The sequence below is a fragment of the Lissotriton helveticus genome, chromosome 10, assembly GCF_964261635.1.
Source record: "Lissotriton helveticus chromosome 10, aLisHel1.1, whole genome shotgun sequence".
Lineage (NCBI taxonomy): Eukaryota > Metazoa > Chordata > Amphibia > Caudata > Salamandridae > Lissotriton > Lissotriton helveticus.
Genome location: NC_136071.1, coordinates 1,160,167,317 through 1,160,180,553, shown reverse-complemented (window position 1 = coordinate 1,160,180,553; position 13,237 = coordinate 1,160,167,317). Strand labels below are relative to the sequence as shown.

Sequence of the window (13,237 nt, the reverse complement as noted above, 5' to 3'; positions counted from 1 at the left end):
GACCACGGCTGCATTCCAGTGCATCATTTTTCACCCACAATGCCACTCTAGACAAACACCCACCTTGTGCAAATTAGTACCAGCCCTCCCCCTCATGGGAACAGTGATTCTTGAACTGCCAGGCAAGACCCTTTCCAGGAAGGGGCACAATCAACACCAGAATGGCTTTGCCCAACTTGGGGCTCAACAGTAGGGTATAGCTTGATTCTTTTGGCACAGTGAACCCTTGTCTATTGCCCTTCTGGTGGTTACTTCAGTACCCAACACACGGTACTAACTCTGTTCCATGTGCCCCAGCGTTCCTAAGCTGCCCTTTACCTGACTGACTTTTCAATGGCTTCTCACAAAAAAAATCAGGTCCTGGTGGTCAGAATGCAGGAAGTGGAGAAGAGAGTAGAAAAAGAATGTGAAGGTAAGAAAAGCAGACAGGCTCTACATGCCCATATAAAAATTGGAGTAATCCAAATTTCTTCTATCCCGTTGCGTGGCAGAACTACGCCTTTGTACACACTTCCTGGTCTGTGGGTATTTGACCTCTTTCATTTGGCAAAGTGAAAATCACAAATATTCAGTATAAGACATACCAGAATGCATGCTGGTACCTGTGATGTTTCTCAATCCTGAGTCACAGTTATGGATTTCATGATTGGTTTTTATTCAATAGATGCAATGCTCAAAGTTAATAAATAGTTTATTTAGTTTATACAAAAATAAATCGTGTTACTGTACAAACGGATGATACAAATCAAATGTATTTTATTTCTGATTCGCTTCTGCTCTGTGGCTGAAATTGAGCTGCCCTGCTGACTTCATGCTTATCCTTTCCAATTTCACATCAGATGAACACCTGGCTTCACTGAGGCCAGCAGGTAAACACAGGCCACATAACGTCCAAACAAGAAATATTAGATATTGTGGCTGGGTGATGCCCGGTGCTACCAGCTTGCATATGATTGCTGGGTGCACCATGGAGCAGCTGAGAGTTTGAAAGATTTCTCCTGGTGAAGCAGCAGCCACATCACCATGGCCCATCTTATCAGGGTCAGATGGTTTCAATCAGTGTCGACCACCACCATTTGGGAAACTTTTATTTGTTCATCACTCAGTCCTGCAGGATTAAGTGTCTTCACATGGTACATGGGTTAGGCCTTCTCTATAAATAGGACAGCATGATTTACAAAAATACAAGCCTTGGACCAGCCAATGCCCTGCGTCAAACTACACAACAATGACCGACAATTATAACATTGAAAGTTACATTACAGTAGCCAATCATACTATTATTGAAAAATAAATATAAGTAATAGAAAATACAAAATTGCTTCTTAAATTAACAGTGCACTGAATTATAAATACTTTAGTTCAAAACGAATTGCTCGGATAGAGTCAACCCAGAAGTAGTATCAGACTGTCCCCCATTGGGAAGGTACAAGGAGCCAGACATCTATAAGGTTCATCTGTTTGGGGCCACTCTGAAATGGCAAATATATTTCTATGATTGGCCTGTTATAATTCACATAATTTTTTAACAAGATATTTTCCACATTTCCTAGGATTCCAGAAGGATTGGACCTCACTGCTGGAATTTAAAGGGATACCGTTCAGGCCAAAGACAGTTGTTGCATATATTTCTGATTGACAGCTGCCTATTGCAGGGAGGAGGCCAGACTTGAGCTGTCTTCCAGGCGCTCTATATCTTCCACCATCTCAATGATGTCCTCAGCCTGGTCTTTGTGCAGCACATGGAGAGCATTGGAGCGGAACTTCTCACGGAGCGAGTTTTGGCTGAGGGGCTTCCTCCAGTGCCCATAGAAGGTATCACACCGCCCCGACAGGAGGGTCCCGTCCTCCAGCACAAGAACCACCTCTCCGTACATCTTGTCAAAGTTGGCTTCATTGTCTTCAGGATGCTCCAGCACCACCTTCTCCAGCAGGTTTATCAGACCAGGTCTCATGAGGTTGTCCTCAGTGAAAGAAGAGATGCCCAGTTCTCCGTCCAGGAGGGCTGTGCACGCATTGAACTGGAACGAGTGTCGGGCCTGGTGTTCTGACTCAGGGAAGGGCCTGTTGATGTACTTAGACACTGGGACCCTCAGAAGAATTCTCTGGATGGCGGAGGGATTGAAGCAACCCATGACATTGACGAGTCGGTTCCTTACTGACATGGCTGCGTCTGCGACCCAGTGCATGCCCAAGTGTGCAGGGAACCTCTTGAAGGCGATGTCTTGTTTCTCCAGGAGGAAACTATAGTCTTCACCTGGCATTTCCAGGGGTGAGGGTTGGTAGTTACCATAGAAAGCGCTGAACCCTGAGCAGCCGGGAACATCATCCAAGATGAGGGGGTTGGCCTCCATCCCACGGGCGGCTAGAAGCGCTGCTTCCATCCCAAGACGGGTGGCATTGCCAATGTGTAGAGGCTTGGCAAGGGTTGCGGCATTGGCCATGGGTGCCCCTGCCAGGGAAGCGGCAATTGCCAGAGCGTGGGCACATTGGTCTTCATTCAAGGAAAGAAGCTTGGCTATCGCAGCAGCACTGCCCATGGTGCCAACCACAGAGGGAGGGTGGAACCTGGAGGAGGACAGAGAAAAAGCAGACATTTAGGCCAAGTGAAGTAATGTGATTAATGTGAAGAGTAAAAACACGACTAGTTCATGGCAGGCATGTAATGACGTACGGCAGTAACATTAGAGGTGGAATAACAAAGGAACCATCTTAGAACAAGTATCCTCTTACCCAATCTTACACATCATCACCAGAGGCCAACAGTAAGGGTTCCAGAAGGTCCCTTTGTTTGATAATGTGGTTATTTGTTAAATATATTGTGATATCAAGAGCCCCTTTAATAATAGCTGTAATATCACATGGGTAATGCAAATGATAAAATGAGGTCCATGCACCACAGGTGAAATGCTAAGATTGACAATGAAATGCCAGGCATGCTGGCTTTTCTACCTTCTATGAGAGAGGCGAAGCGGAAACATGACCAAGAAGGGGACAGGGGGTGTTTATCTTCCTGTGAGGTGCCTCGGAGGCATAGTTTTGGCATCTCTAGAATATCAAATGCACCTCTTGGCATCTCTAGAATATCAAATGCACCTCTTGGCATTATTGTTGCCCTTTGTGCTCATCGCACATTCTTTTGGGGGTATAAATGCCCACAGTGGTCATCTCACCGAGCTAGTGGCGCCCTCTGTGGGCATTACATGTACTCCCTGATGATGCTGCTGTCCTTTGAGGGCATCATAAATGCAAGTTAATTTGATTGACGTCCTCTGTGGTTATTATAGATAGCCCTAGTTATTTAAACACACTCTGTGGGCATCATGCATGGACCCTCTGCATCTAAATGCCATCTGCAGACACCATGGATAACTGCTTGAAATGTAAATACCATTTGAGGGCATCACACTTAGCTCCTCGATTTAAACAACCGTCTGTTAGCATTGTACATAGCTCCTCGATACATACATCATCTTGGTGTGCTTGACCGTACCTCTTTGGGATGTTGCTGGCCTCACTGGAGAACCTCATGAGTCTTCCTTGCACCTCGATGCCCACGTTGAATGCCAGCAGGAGGTCTGCACCGCTGGGCCTTGAACCCACAGGCAGCATCTGAGAAGTAGCCAAGAGAGCAGGCAGCAGAGCACCCGAGGGGTGGGTGGCAGGGTGCCAGGTGTCATCAAAGTCCATAGCGTGAGTCTGTGAAGAGAGGAGAGAGAGTTAGGGGACCTTTAAAGAATATTCAGAGACAGCACTGCTGCCCAGTACTGAAGAGGGAGGATCCAAGGTCTGCCAATCAGCAGAGCGACAATTCCATTGACCAATAGGAGCTCAGTACAGAAGGCAGAGGAGACATGATGTCATTCAGAAGACTGACTATTCCTCTGCCCTATGGAACTATATTACAGAAGGGAGATGATCCCAAAATTTTAAATTGGACATTCAGCTATGCTATTGTCTGATAGCACCCCTCTCCAAAGAGGGCAGAGGAGCAGGAAAACAGGACCCAGTATTTAGCATAGAGTCTATGTCATCACTTTCTAGAATCCTTTAGAGACTAAATGGACCACTTGCCACACAACAGTCAGGGAACCAGATCCATGTCCAATCACTACATAAATGGAGTGTGCATGTTCATCCTATAATCGCAAAGATCTCACCTGGGAGGTTATTTTGGTGTTAAACCATATTCATGTGAACCAGGGGTGGGGATTCAGTCAAAGTGTAAAGCTGCCTGATCTCCACTCTCACCCTTCAATTTAACAGTTGCACTGACATTACACACATATTCATAGGTTAATCACTTGATTGAATGAGAGGCAGCTGCCCGGTGCCTTACCGCCACTCCATTGGTGTACGCAGCCAGAGTGGGGGAGAGCCGCAGTCCATGTCGTCCGTAAACAGAGCTGGTTGCAGAAGAGGGATACAAGTCCTATTAGAGGAGAAAGAGAGAAACATTAATAAGTGAACAATGCACCAACTTATCCATTCTGTGGGGTTTATCAGGAGCCACTTGGGAATATAGATACCCCTACATGAGTCATACACAGGATAGTACCAAGCCATAGGCAGCGTAGGAGATAAACTATCCCAGTGCAAGGTTTACTCCTTAAAGTGCACAGACACTATCCCGCAAGATGCACCGAGCTCTAAACTCTTGCCAGCCATGGGTGGTGAGAACATTCTAACCCATCCTTCTCAACCCAACGGGTGTCTTCACCTCCCATTATAAGGAGCATGAAACCTTGTTAAACATAGTCAGAGAGAGATTAAATGTATCTTTATTCTACAAACCAAATACCATTGGCATGTTGAGCAACCTAGGCTTTTTAGGACCTTTGCTATCTAAAGGTAGATGGTTGTCTGACTCTGAAGTCTAATCCATGGAACATCGAACACAGAACTATTTGTGTGTAACTTTGCCCAGCCACGGTATTGCCCAGGATGTAGTTGACAGTACGTTTTGTCAATCGATCACGTAGTGGCAGAAACTGGTGGCGAAATTGTTGACCCATGGCCAGTTAGTTGAACTAATATCTGATTTTCTTTACTTAATATTATCTCAGCTAAATATTCAACTGAAACATCTCGCCTGTCTTTAGTTGGATGTTGCTGCTTTTATTGAAGTCTAATTTCACCTGCATAATAGAATTTGAATACACTTACATAGCAAACACCCATCCTGATGGTAAACAGATATGACTTAATGCATTGAAACACGATTGAGTATTTGGTTGCATGCATTCGTTGCGTCTTTTTTCTTGCACTATTTCAGTTTGAAATTGAACATCTATTATTTGCCTCAATTTAGTTAGTGGACGTGCAATTACGTTATATCCCATCTTGTCTGTTATCTGAAAGTGTCTGAGCAGGTGATGCCACCTAATGTCTGAAGGGTACTTTTTCTTGTGATTGCTTTAAAGGGGTGGCTTGGGAAAAAAGTCCCCTGCATGATGCTGCATAGTGTGGATCTTGTTCTCCAGTTCCCCTTTGTGATATCATACTGTATTTTTTTATTATAAACCAAACACTTCCAACAATAATGAGTGTATGCCCTAAGTACCCACAAACATCATGAGTGTGTGCCCTAAGCACCCACAACAATCATGAGTGTGTGACGTAAGCACCCACAACAATCATGAGTGTGCCCTAAGCACCCACAACAATCATGAACATGTCCTAAGCACTCACAACAATCATGCTTGTGTATGTGTTGAGCACCCACAACAATCATGAGTGTGTGCCCTAAGCACCCACAATAATCATGAGTGTGTGCCCTAAGCACCCAAAACAATCATGAGTGTGTGCCCTAAGCACTCGCAACAATCATGAGTGTGTGTCCTAAGCACCCACAACAATCATGAGCATGTCCTAAGCACTCACAACAATCATGCTTGTGTATGTGTTGAGCACCCACAACAATCATGAGTGTGTGCCCTAAGCACCCACAATAATCATGAGTGTGTGCCCTAAGCACCCAAAACAATCATGAGTGTGTGCCCTAAGCACCCACAACAATCATGAGTGTGTGTCCTAAGCACCCACAACAATCATGAGCATGTCCTAAGCACTCACAACAATCATGTGTGTGTGTGTATTGAGCACCCACAACAATCATGAGTGTGCCCTAAGCACCCACAACAATCATGAGCATGTCCTAAGCACTCACAACAATCATGCGTGTGTGTGTGTGTTGAGCACCCACAACAATCATGAGTGTGTGCCCTAAACACCCACAACAATCATGAGTGTGTGCCCTAAGCACCCACAACAATCATAAGCATGTCCTAAGCACTCACAACAATCATGTGTGTGTGTGTGTGGAGCACCCACAACAATCATGAGTGTGTGCCCTAAGCACACACAACAATCATGAGTGTGTGTCCTAAGCACCCACAACAATCATGAGTATGTGTCCTAAGCACCCACAACTATCGTTAGTGTGTGTCCTAAGCACCCACAACAATCATGAGTGTGTGCCCTGAGCACCCACAAAATCATAAGTGTGTGCCCTGAGCACCCACAACAATCATGAGGGTGTGTCCCAAGCACTCACAACAATCATTAGTGTGTGTCCTAAGCAACCATGGGAATCATGAGTGTGTCCTAAGCACTCACAATAATCATGAGTATGTCCTAAGCACTCACAATAATCATGAGTGTGTCCTAAGCACAGATGACAATCATGAGTGTGTCCTAAGCACCCATGGCAATCATGAGTGTGTCCTAAGCACCCATGGCAATCATGAGTATGTCCTAAGCACTCACAACAATCATGTGTGTGTGTCCTAAGCAACCATGGGAATCATGAGTGTGTCCTAAGCACTCACAATAATCATGAGTATGTCCTAAGCACTCACAACAATCATGAGTGTGTCCTAAGCACTCACAATAATCATGAGTGTGTCCTAAGCACTCACAATAATCATGAGTGTGTCCTAAGCACTCACAATAATCATGAGTATGTCCTAAGCACTCACAATAATCATGAGTGTGTCCTAAGCTCTCACAACAATCATGAGTGTGTGTCCCAAGCACCCACAACAATCATTAGTGTGTGTCCTAAGCACCCACAACAATCATGAGTGTGTGTCCTAAGCACCCACAACAATCATGAGTGTGTGTCCTAAGCACCCACAACAATCAGGAGTGTGGGCTGTGGGTTCTGGTGAAACAGAACAAGGCCCAGAGCTGGGTTCTGGGCTCTAGCGGTGTTCACCAACTGCGCCCTCCTTATCTGAACGTGACTGACATCAGCTCCCCGGGCTGTGGAAGATTGACAGGGGAGGCACAAACACATCAAGTGGACGGACAGACTTTTTTGCCTGTTACTGGCCAAGGAGAGTTTACCTCCTGGCCTCTCCTGTGTTTTAAAGTGCTCTACCTCTGCCCTGCAAATGACTCCATCATTGTATCCATGTGGGACATGTATGACATGCTTGCGTGTAGAATACATGTACTGTAGAATGTGCATGGAATGAATGCGCTCTAAATGCAACTGTAGCAGCCTAGTAACCCCTTTTGGTGTCCTGAACCACAGTGGTACGTCAGAGGGTGGTTGGAGAGAGCTCCAGACAGCAATGTGAATTTCAGGGCTCCGTGAGACATTCTGAGGCCCTTTACAGTGGACCAGACTCTAGGATGGGAAGGTTAGGAGACAGATGGTCCTACTGAAATGAAGGAGAATCCCCCTGCTCTTTGCAGCTCTGTTGCTCCTCAGAAGTGTAAACCCCAACAAGATGAGTGGTAGCTGGTGAGCCTTTATTTTGGGTGTCCCGTGAGGAGAGACTCACTACCCTCTCAATACTGTGAGGCAATGACTAGATGACCCTGTCTAGGAGGAATGTGAAAAAGTCGGGAACTGCCTTAAACCCTTGTACTTGTGGAATGCACAAACTATCCTGAAACTTAGAACAAGTTTTGGGTCGACCCTACCAGCCAGTGTTTGAGGATTTCTCTACCAGAATGCTAGGGTTTCCCACCAGTGGTCATGATAAACTTTTCTACGGTTGAGAATTGTTGTCATTGACTGCTAACGCCTCTTCTCCAGGTTTGAGAACCGGAACCAGGATGTTCTACAATTTTTCCTGGAGAAGCCGTCTGAGACCTGCCTTGAGGGGAAGAGCTGACTGGCATCTGTGAAGGGGGCTTGAGATGCCCTGGCCCAAAGACTATGTTTCCTTGAAGAGAAGGACTGTGAGGACTGTGAGGATCTGAGCCAGGTGGAGCGGAACACAGCTCCCTGCGACTCAGGAAAGATATGCACCTTCAGACTGTAATATTTTATGTACAGTATTCTGTTATGTGACTGAGGTACAGTACGTTTTCACTTTGACTGAAAAGGCTGGCGGGACATATTTGTAATAATTGCTAATAGACGTTTCATTCAATCCCACACCGCCTCCTTGAGGCAAGACTTGAAACAGCACACATTTGCTTCCATTGGGGTCAAGTGCTAAAGGGTGTGCTTGGTGTTCAGTTTCTTTAGTTTCAATTTTGTTTTCAGTAGTAGAGTTAAACGGGAAACGTCGTTTACAACACGGTCGTTACATCGCGATGCCATTACATCGCGGTTTTTAGAGCGCAAGTCATTACAACTACTTGAGCTGGATGGCGCTCTAGGACAAGGAATAGCATAATTTACTATCCAACACCTTCCCTACTGTATGTAGACTGGAGTTGGAATAGTAAATTATACTACTCCTAAGTCCAGCGCGCTCCAACGCAAGTCGTTGTAACGACTTGCGTTGTAAAAACCGCGATGTAATGGCATGCGATGTATTAGCATGCGTTGTAATGTCATACAACCAGTTAAACACCAGGACACAAGTGGTAAAAGGCTTTGATTAATAAAATTTGAGCCCTGTAACCCTTGATTGTCCTGGGACTCCTGAAATAGTTCGCACATTGCTCCTTAGAGTCTTTCCTACAATGGTCTAGGCCTGATCACACCTGGTAGTATCTAGGGTGATGCTGTGCACCTGTGGTCTAGGGGTTCCTTTTAAAGGGATGATTGCTCCATCGAGCTTTGCCTGGTGTGTTCCAGACCTCATCTTACCTGGCAGTATCGCAGGGCGATGTCGAACACGTGCGTTGTGCTTCCCACCAGTCCAACTCCGATGCTGTCCAGGATCATGCGCTTGCTGCGGTGTCGCACCGCTTGGGACAGGTGATCCAACTGGACTCCATGGATAAAGGAAGCAAAGCTGCTGGTGACCGCCTTCTCCAGGGGGGAGACTTCCAGCGCTGCACAGGAAGAAGAGAGAGGATCAGAGCTACTGCTACCCAGGGTAGAGTAAGACAAGAAATCCAGTGGATCTGGACCAGAAAGAGAACGAGCTCAAGCGGATCACAGGCAGCATCACGCGAGCATGGAAACGAGGCTGAACGAAGACCTACGTCAGGCTGGTACACACTGGAACACATAACAAACCCTAGATCACAAATCACTTAACAAACTCCAGGACACAGAACATGTAACAAACCCGACGACACAAAACACTTAAATCCTACGACATGGAACATTTAACACACGCTACGACACAAAACATTTAACAAACCTCAGGACACAGAACATTTAACAAACCTATGTAAACCGAACATTTAACAAATCTATGTAAATAGAACATTTAACAAACCTATGTAAACAGAACATTTCACAAAACCATGTAAACAAAACATTTAACAAACCCTAGGACACAAAACACTTAACAAACCCTACGACACGAAACATTTAACAAATCTGAGGACACAGAACATTTAACAAACCTATGTAGACCGAACATTTAACAAACCTATGTAAACAGAACATTTAACAAACCTATGTAAACAGAACATATAACAAACCCATGTAAACTGAACATTTAACAAACCTATGTAAACCGAACATTTAACAAACCTATGTAAACAGAACATTTAACAAACCCATGTAAACAGAACATTTAACAACCCTATGTAAGCAGAACATTTAACAAACCTATGTAAACAGAATATTTAACAAACCTATGTAAACAGAACATATAACAAACCCATGTAAACAGAACATTTAACAAACCCATGCAAACAGAACATTTAACAAACCTATGTAAACAGAACATTTAACAAACCTATGTAAACAGAACATATAACAAACCCATATAAACAAAACATTTAACAAACCCATGCAAACAGAACATTTAACAAACCTATGTAAACAGAACATTTAACAAACCCATGTAAACAGAACATTTAACAAACCTATGTAAACCGAACATTTAACAAACCTATGTAAACAGAACATTTAACAAACCCATGTAAACAAAACATTTAACAAACCTATGCAAACAGAACATTTAACAAACCTGTGTAAACATAACATTTAACAAACCTATGTAAACCGAACATTTAACAAACCTATGTAAACAGAACATTTAACAAATCTATGTAAACAGAACATATAACAAACCTATGTAAACACAACATTTAACAAACCTATGTAAACCGAACATTTAACAAACCTATGTAAACAGAACATTTAACAAAACTATGTAAACAGAACATTTAACAAACCTATGTAAACAGAACATATAACAAACCCATGTAAACAGAACATTTAACAAACCTATGTAAACAGAACATTTAACAAATCTATGTAAACAGAACATATAACAAACCTATGTAAACAGAACATTTAACAAACCTATGTAAACCGAACATTTAACAAACCTATGTAAACAGAACATTTAACAAACCTATGTAAACAGAACATTTAACAAACCTATGTAAACAGAACTGAGCCCCAGTGTGAACATGCGTGACACCTACCTTCCAGGGCCGCAGTGTGAGTCCGTCTGGACAGCGAGAGGACGGGCTTTGATTTCTGAAACAAGAAAGTGTTTGATGTTAGGAAGGTATATATTTTGTGTTTGTGACCCCTGAGGGTCAGGCAGGGGCGCCTCTTCCAAGAAATGTTAAATCTCAACTCTTTTGTGCGTGTGGCCGGGACACAGTGGAGCGCGCGTGCACGAGCCATGAGGCAAGGAATCAAAGCGCCACCCTCAGCTCCCCAACAAGTTTAGGAAGTGTAAACAATGAAAGCGCTTTAACCGATCTGGGGACAGATAGTGCCCAAAAAATTACGAAATCTCGAATGAACAACTGTTAACCATCTGTATGAGGCACATCGGCGCTGCAACACTGGGTGCAGGAGGCGCTACACCAGCCCACACAATTTGAAAGATTTTAGACAGAGAAAGAACAATTAAAAGGCCATTTCCATGTGTTTCCTCGGGCGGCTCGTATCGTGTTTTCAAAGACAGACTGACACATTTCCCTGTGCCTTTAGGGGTGTGCCTCTCTCTCCCCTCCAAGAATGGTCCCTGCACCTCTGATGCTCACTGCGCGCGAAGTGAAACCTCTTTAACACTCATAGAAGTCTGGTAAGAGGAGCTCGGCTCCCAGTCATAGAGGCAGGAAGTGCCTCGAAAACAACAGATACAACAGGTGAACACAGCGGCTGAGCGACGCGAGAGCACGCGGGATGGAACAGAGCCTCACCTGGAAGGTAGACAGCAGCATCGTGCGCCTTGAAGCCTTCTTATCCCGAAAGAGCGCCCGTCACGGGTGCCGGCAGAGGGCTGCTGTCTCTGGTCCTGCAGGGAGCAGATGTGTCTGGGTCAGCAGGGATCAGACGTCTCTGGGTCAGCAGGGGGCTGCTGTCTCGGGTGCTGCAGGGGGCTGCTGTCTCGGGTGCTGCAGGGGGCTGCTGTCTCTGGTGCTGCAGGGATCAGACGTCTCTGGGTCGGCAGGGACCAGTCGTCTCTGCTGCGGGGTGCAGATGTCTCTACTATTGTCGGGGTGCAGCTGTCTTGGGGTTGCAGGAGACCGGTGTCCTGGTGCTTGCTGTCCCTGTCTGCCTCTTCCATGGTTTATATTCACTTCAGGCGAGTGGCTCTGGAGCAAGAGCCATCCCAGTGACGTCACCGGCAGGGGGCGGGGCAAGGTGTGTCCAGATTCGGGGAAAGAACAGGGAAATACTTGGAGGAAATTCCGGACAAAAAAACCCGTTTGTTTGTATACATGTTTTTATTGATTTACTTATGTTGAAATCTGCTTTATGTAAACAAATAAATGATCGGACCATTTTACAAAGCACAAAACATAATTAGACCTGAGTTAAATCATCAAACTTTATTTAACCTCTTATAAGACAATCCATTTTCTAAAAAAAAGTATTAACATTGATGCAAAATTCAACATAGGAGCTGCTTCAGGGAAACTAGTGGTATAATTCTCTAAAACCTAGGGGAATACAACAGTTGTAGTTTGAAAAAGTAAAGAACCCTTGCCAGTATCTTTGGGAATAAGTGCTTTAAAAAGTCCAATTGTGGTGACATATTTTAGAAACCTCTTTAATCAGTAAGAAAGGCACCCACACGCTGCCCACCAACAACATCCCTCCACAGCAACAAACGAGGGCGTGCGCGCGCATCTGTGCGTGTGTGCGCACGCATCTGTGCGTGTGCCAATAACAGAACTGTAATCTGCAGTAAGTGTGACGTCACTTTGCGAGAGTTCCACTGCCCCCGCAGCCCCCTGGGAGAGTGGAGGTGCTCTCTGCAAGGGTCTCTATAGAGCTTTGTCTGGGGTGAATTTCACCTGTGAAGGACACCAGACAGTGTGTGTGTGCGTGCGTGTGTGTGTGTGTGCGTGCGTGCGTGCGTGTGTGTGTGTGTGTGTGTGTGTGTGTGTGTCGGGCCGACTCTGGGGCGGTGGGATCGGTGCCACTGCACCGGGCGCTGACTTGGGGTGTGGGCGTCATTTTTGCAAGTATATTCTCATTTTGACAGCACCTGCTACTGCGGTCCTGGCCTCCAGCAATGTTCAGGCATCAATTAAAATGTCAAGATAACTCCTGTTATTAATTGTCTTCCTGGAAAGAGACCAGATGTTTGTCTTATGGTAATTTTGACTCATCCTAAGTTAGCACAAGAGGGTTAAAATGCCTGCTGCTAAGAACGTGTACCAAGCAGATAACAAAGTGCATATAATGTAAGTAGGTCAGTGTGTTACTGCTTCTGTAAGAGAGCTCCTTTTGTTACTTGTCTTTTATAAGTCAAAATCCTAATATAGAACATTGAGCTATTCATTGTCATCAAAGAGCTACATGCAGACTGCAAGGTATATGTTAGAGATATATGTTTTTTTGCCCAGTCTTTCATTATCCTAATCTCGCCAAAAAGGGTCATTTGGGTAGAAA

The 13,237-nt window shown here is 44.9% G+C and overlaps 1 protein-coding gene across 1 annotated transcript; it reads right to left on the bottom strand.

The window, feature by feature from the left end:
• Positions 1 to 631: 631 nt before the first annotated feature.
• LOC144785659 (cis-aconitate decarboxylase-like) lies at positions 632 to 11,693 on the bottom strand. The gene is made up of 6 exons (XM_078664459.1): positions 11,536 to 11,693; positions 10,804 to 10,858; positions 9,059 to 9,246; positions 4,340 to 4,432; positions 3,494 to 3,699; positions 632 to 2,568 (listed from the first exon to the last, which is right to left on the bottom strand). The coding sequence occupies exons 1-6, from the start codon at positions 11,554 to 11,556 to the stop codon at positions 1,647 to 1,649; spliced, it is 1,485 nt and encodes a 494-aa protein (XP_078520585.1). The 5' UTR covers positions 11,557 to 11,693; the 3' UTR covers positions 632 to 1,646.
• Between the last annotated feature and the right edge of the window lie 1,544 nt (positions 11,694 to 13,237).

Coding starts and splice junctions, on each gene's coding strand:
- LOC144785659 (XM_078664459.1), bottom strand. CDS start 11,556: ATGCTGCTGTCTACCTTCCAG. Junction 9,247..10,803: donor TCACACTGCGGCCCTGGAAG/GTAGGTGTCACG, acceptor CTTCCTGTGCAG/CGCTGGAAGTCTCCCCCCTG. Junction 2,569..3,493: donor GCCAGCAACATCCCAAAGAG/GTACGGTCAAGC, acceptor GTCCTCCTCCAG/GTTCCACCCTCCCTCTGTGG.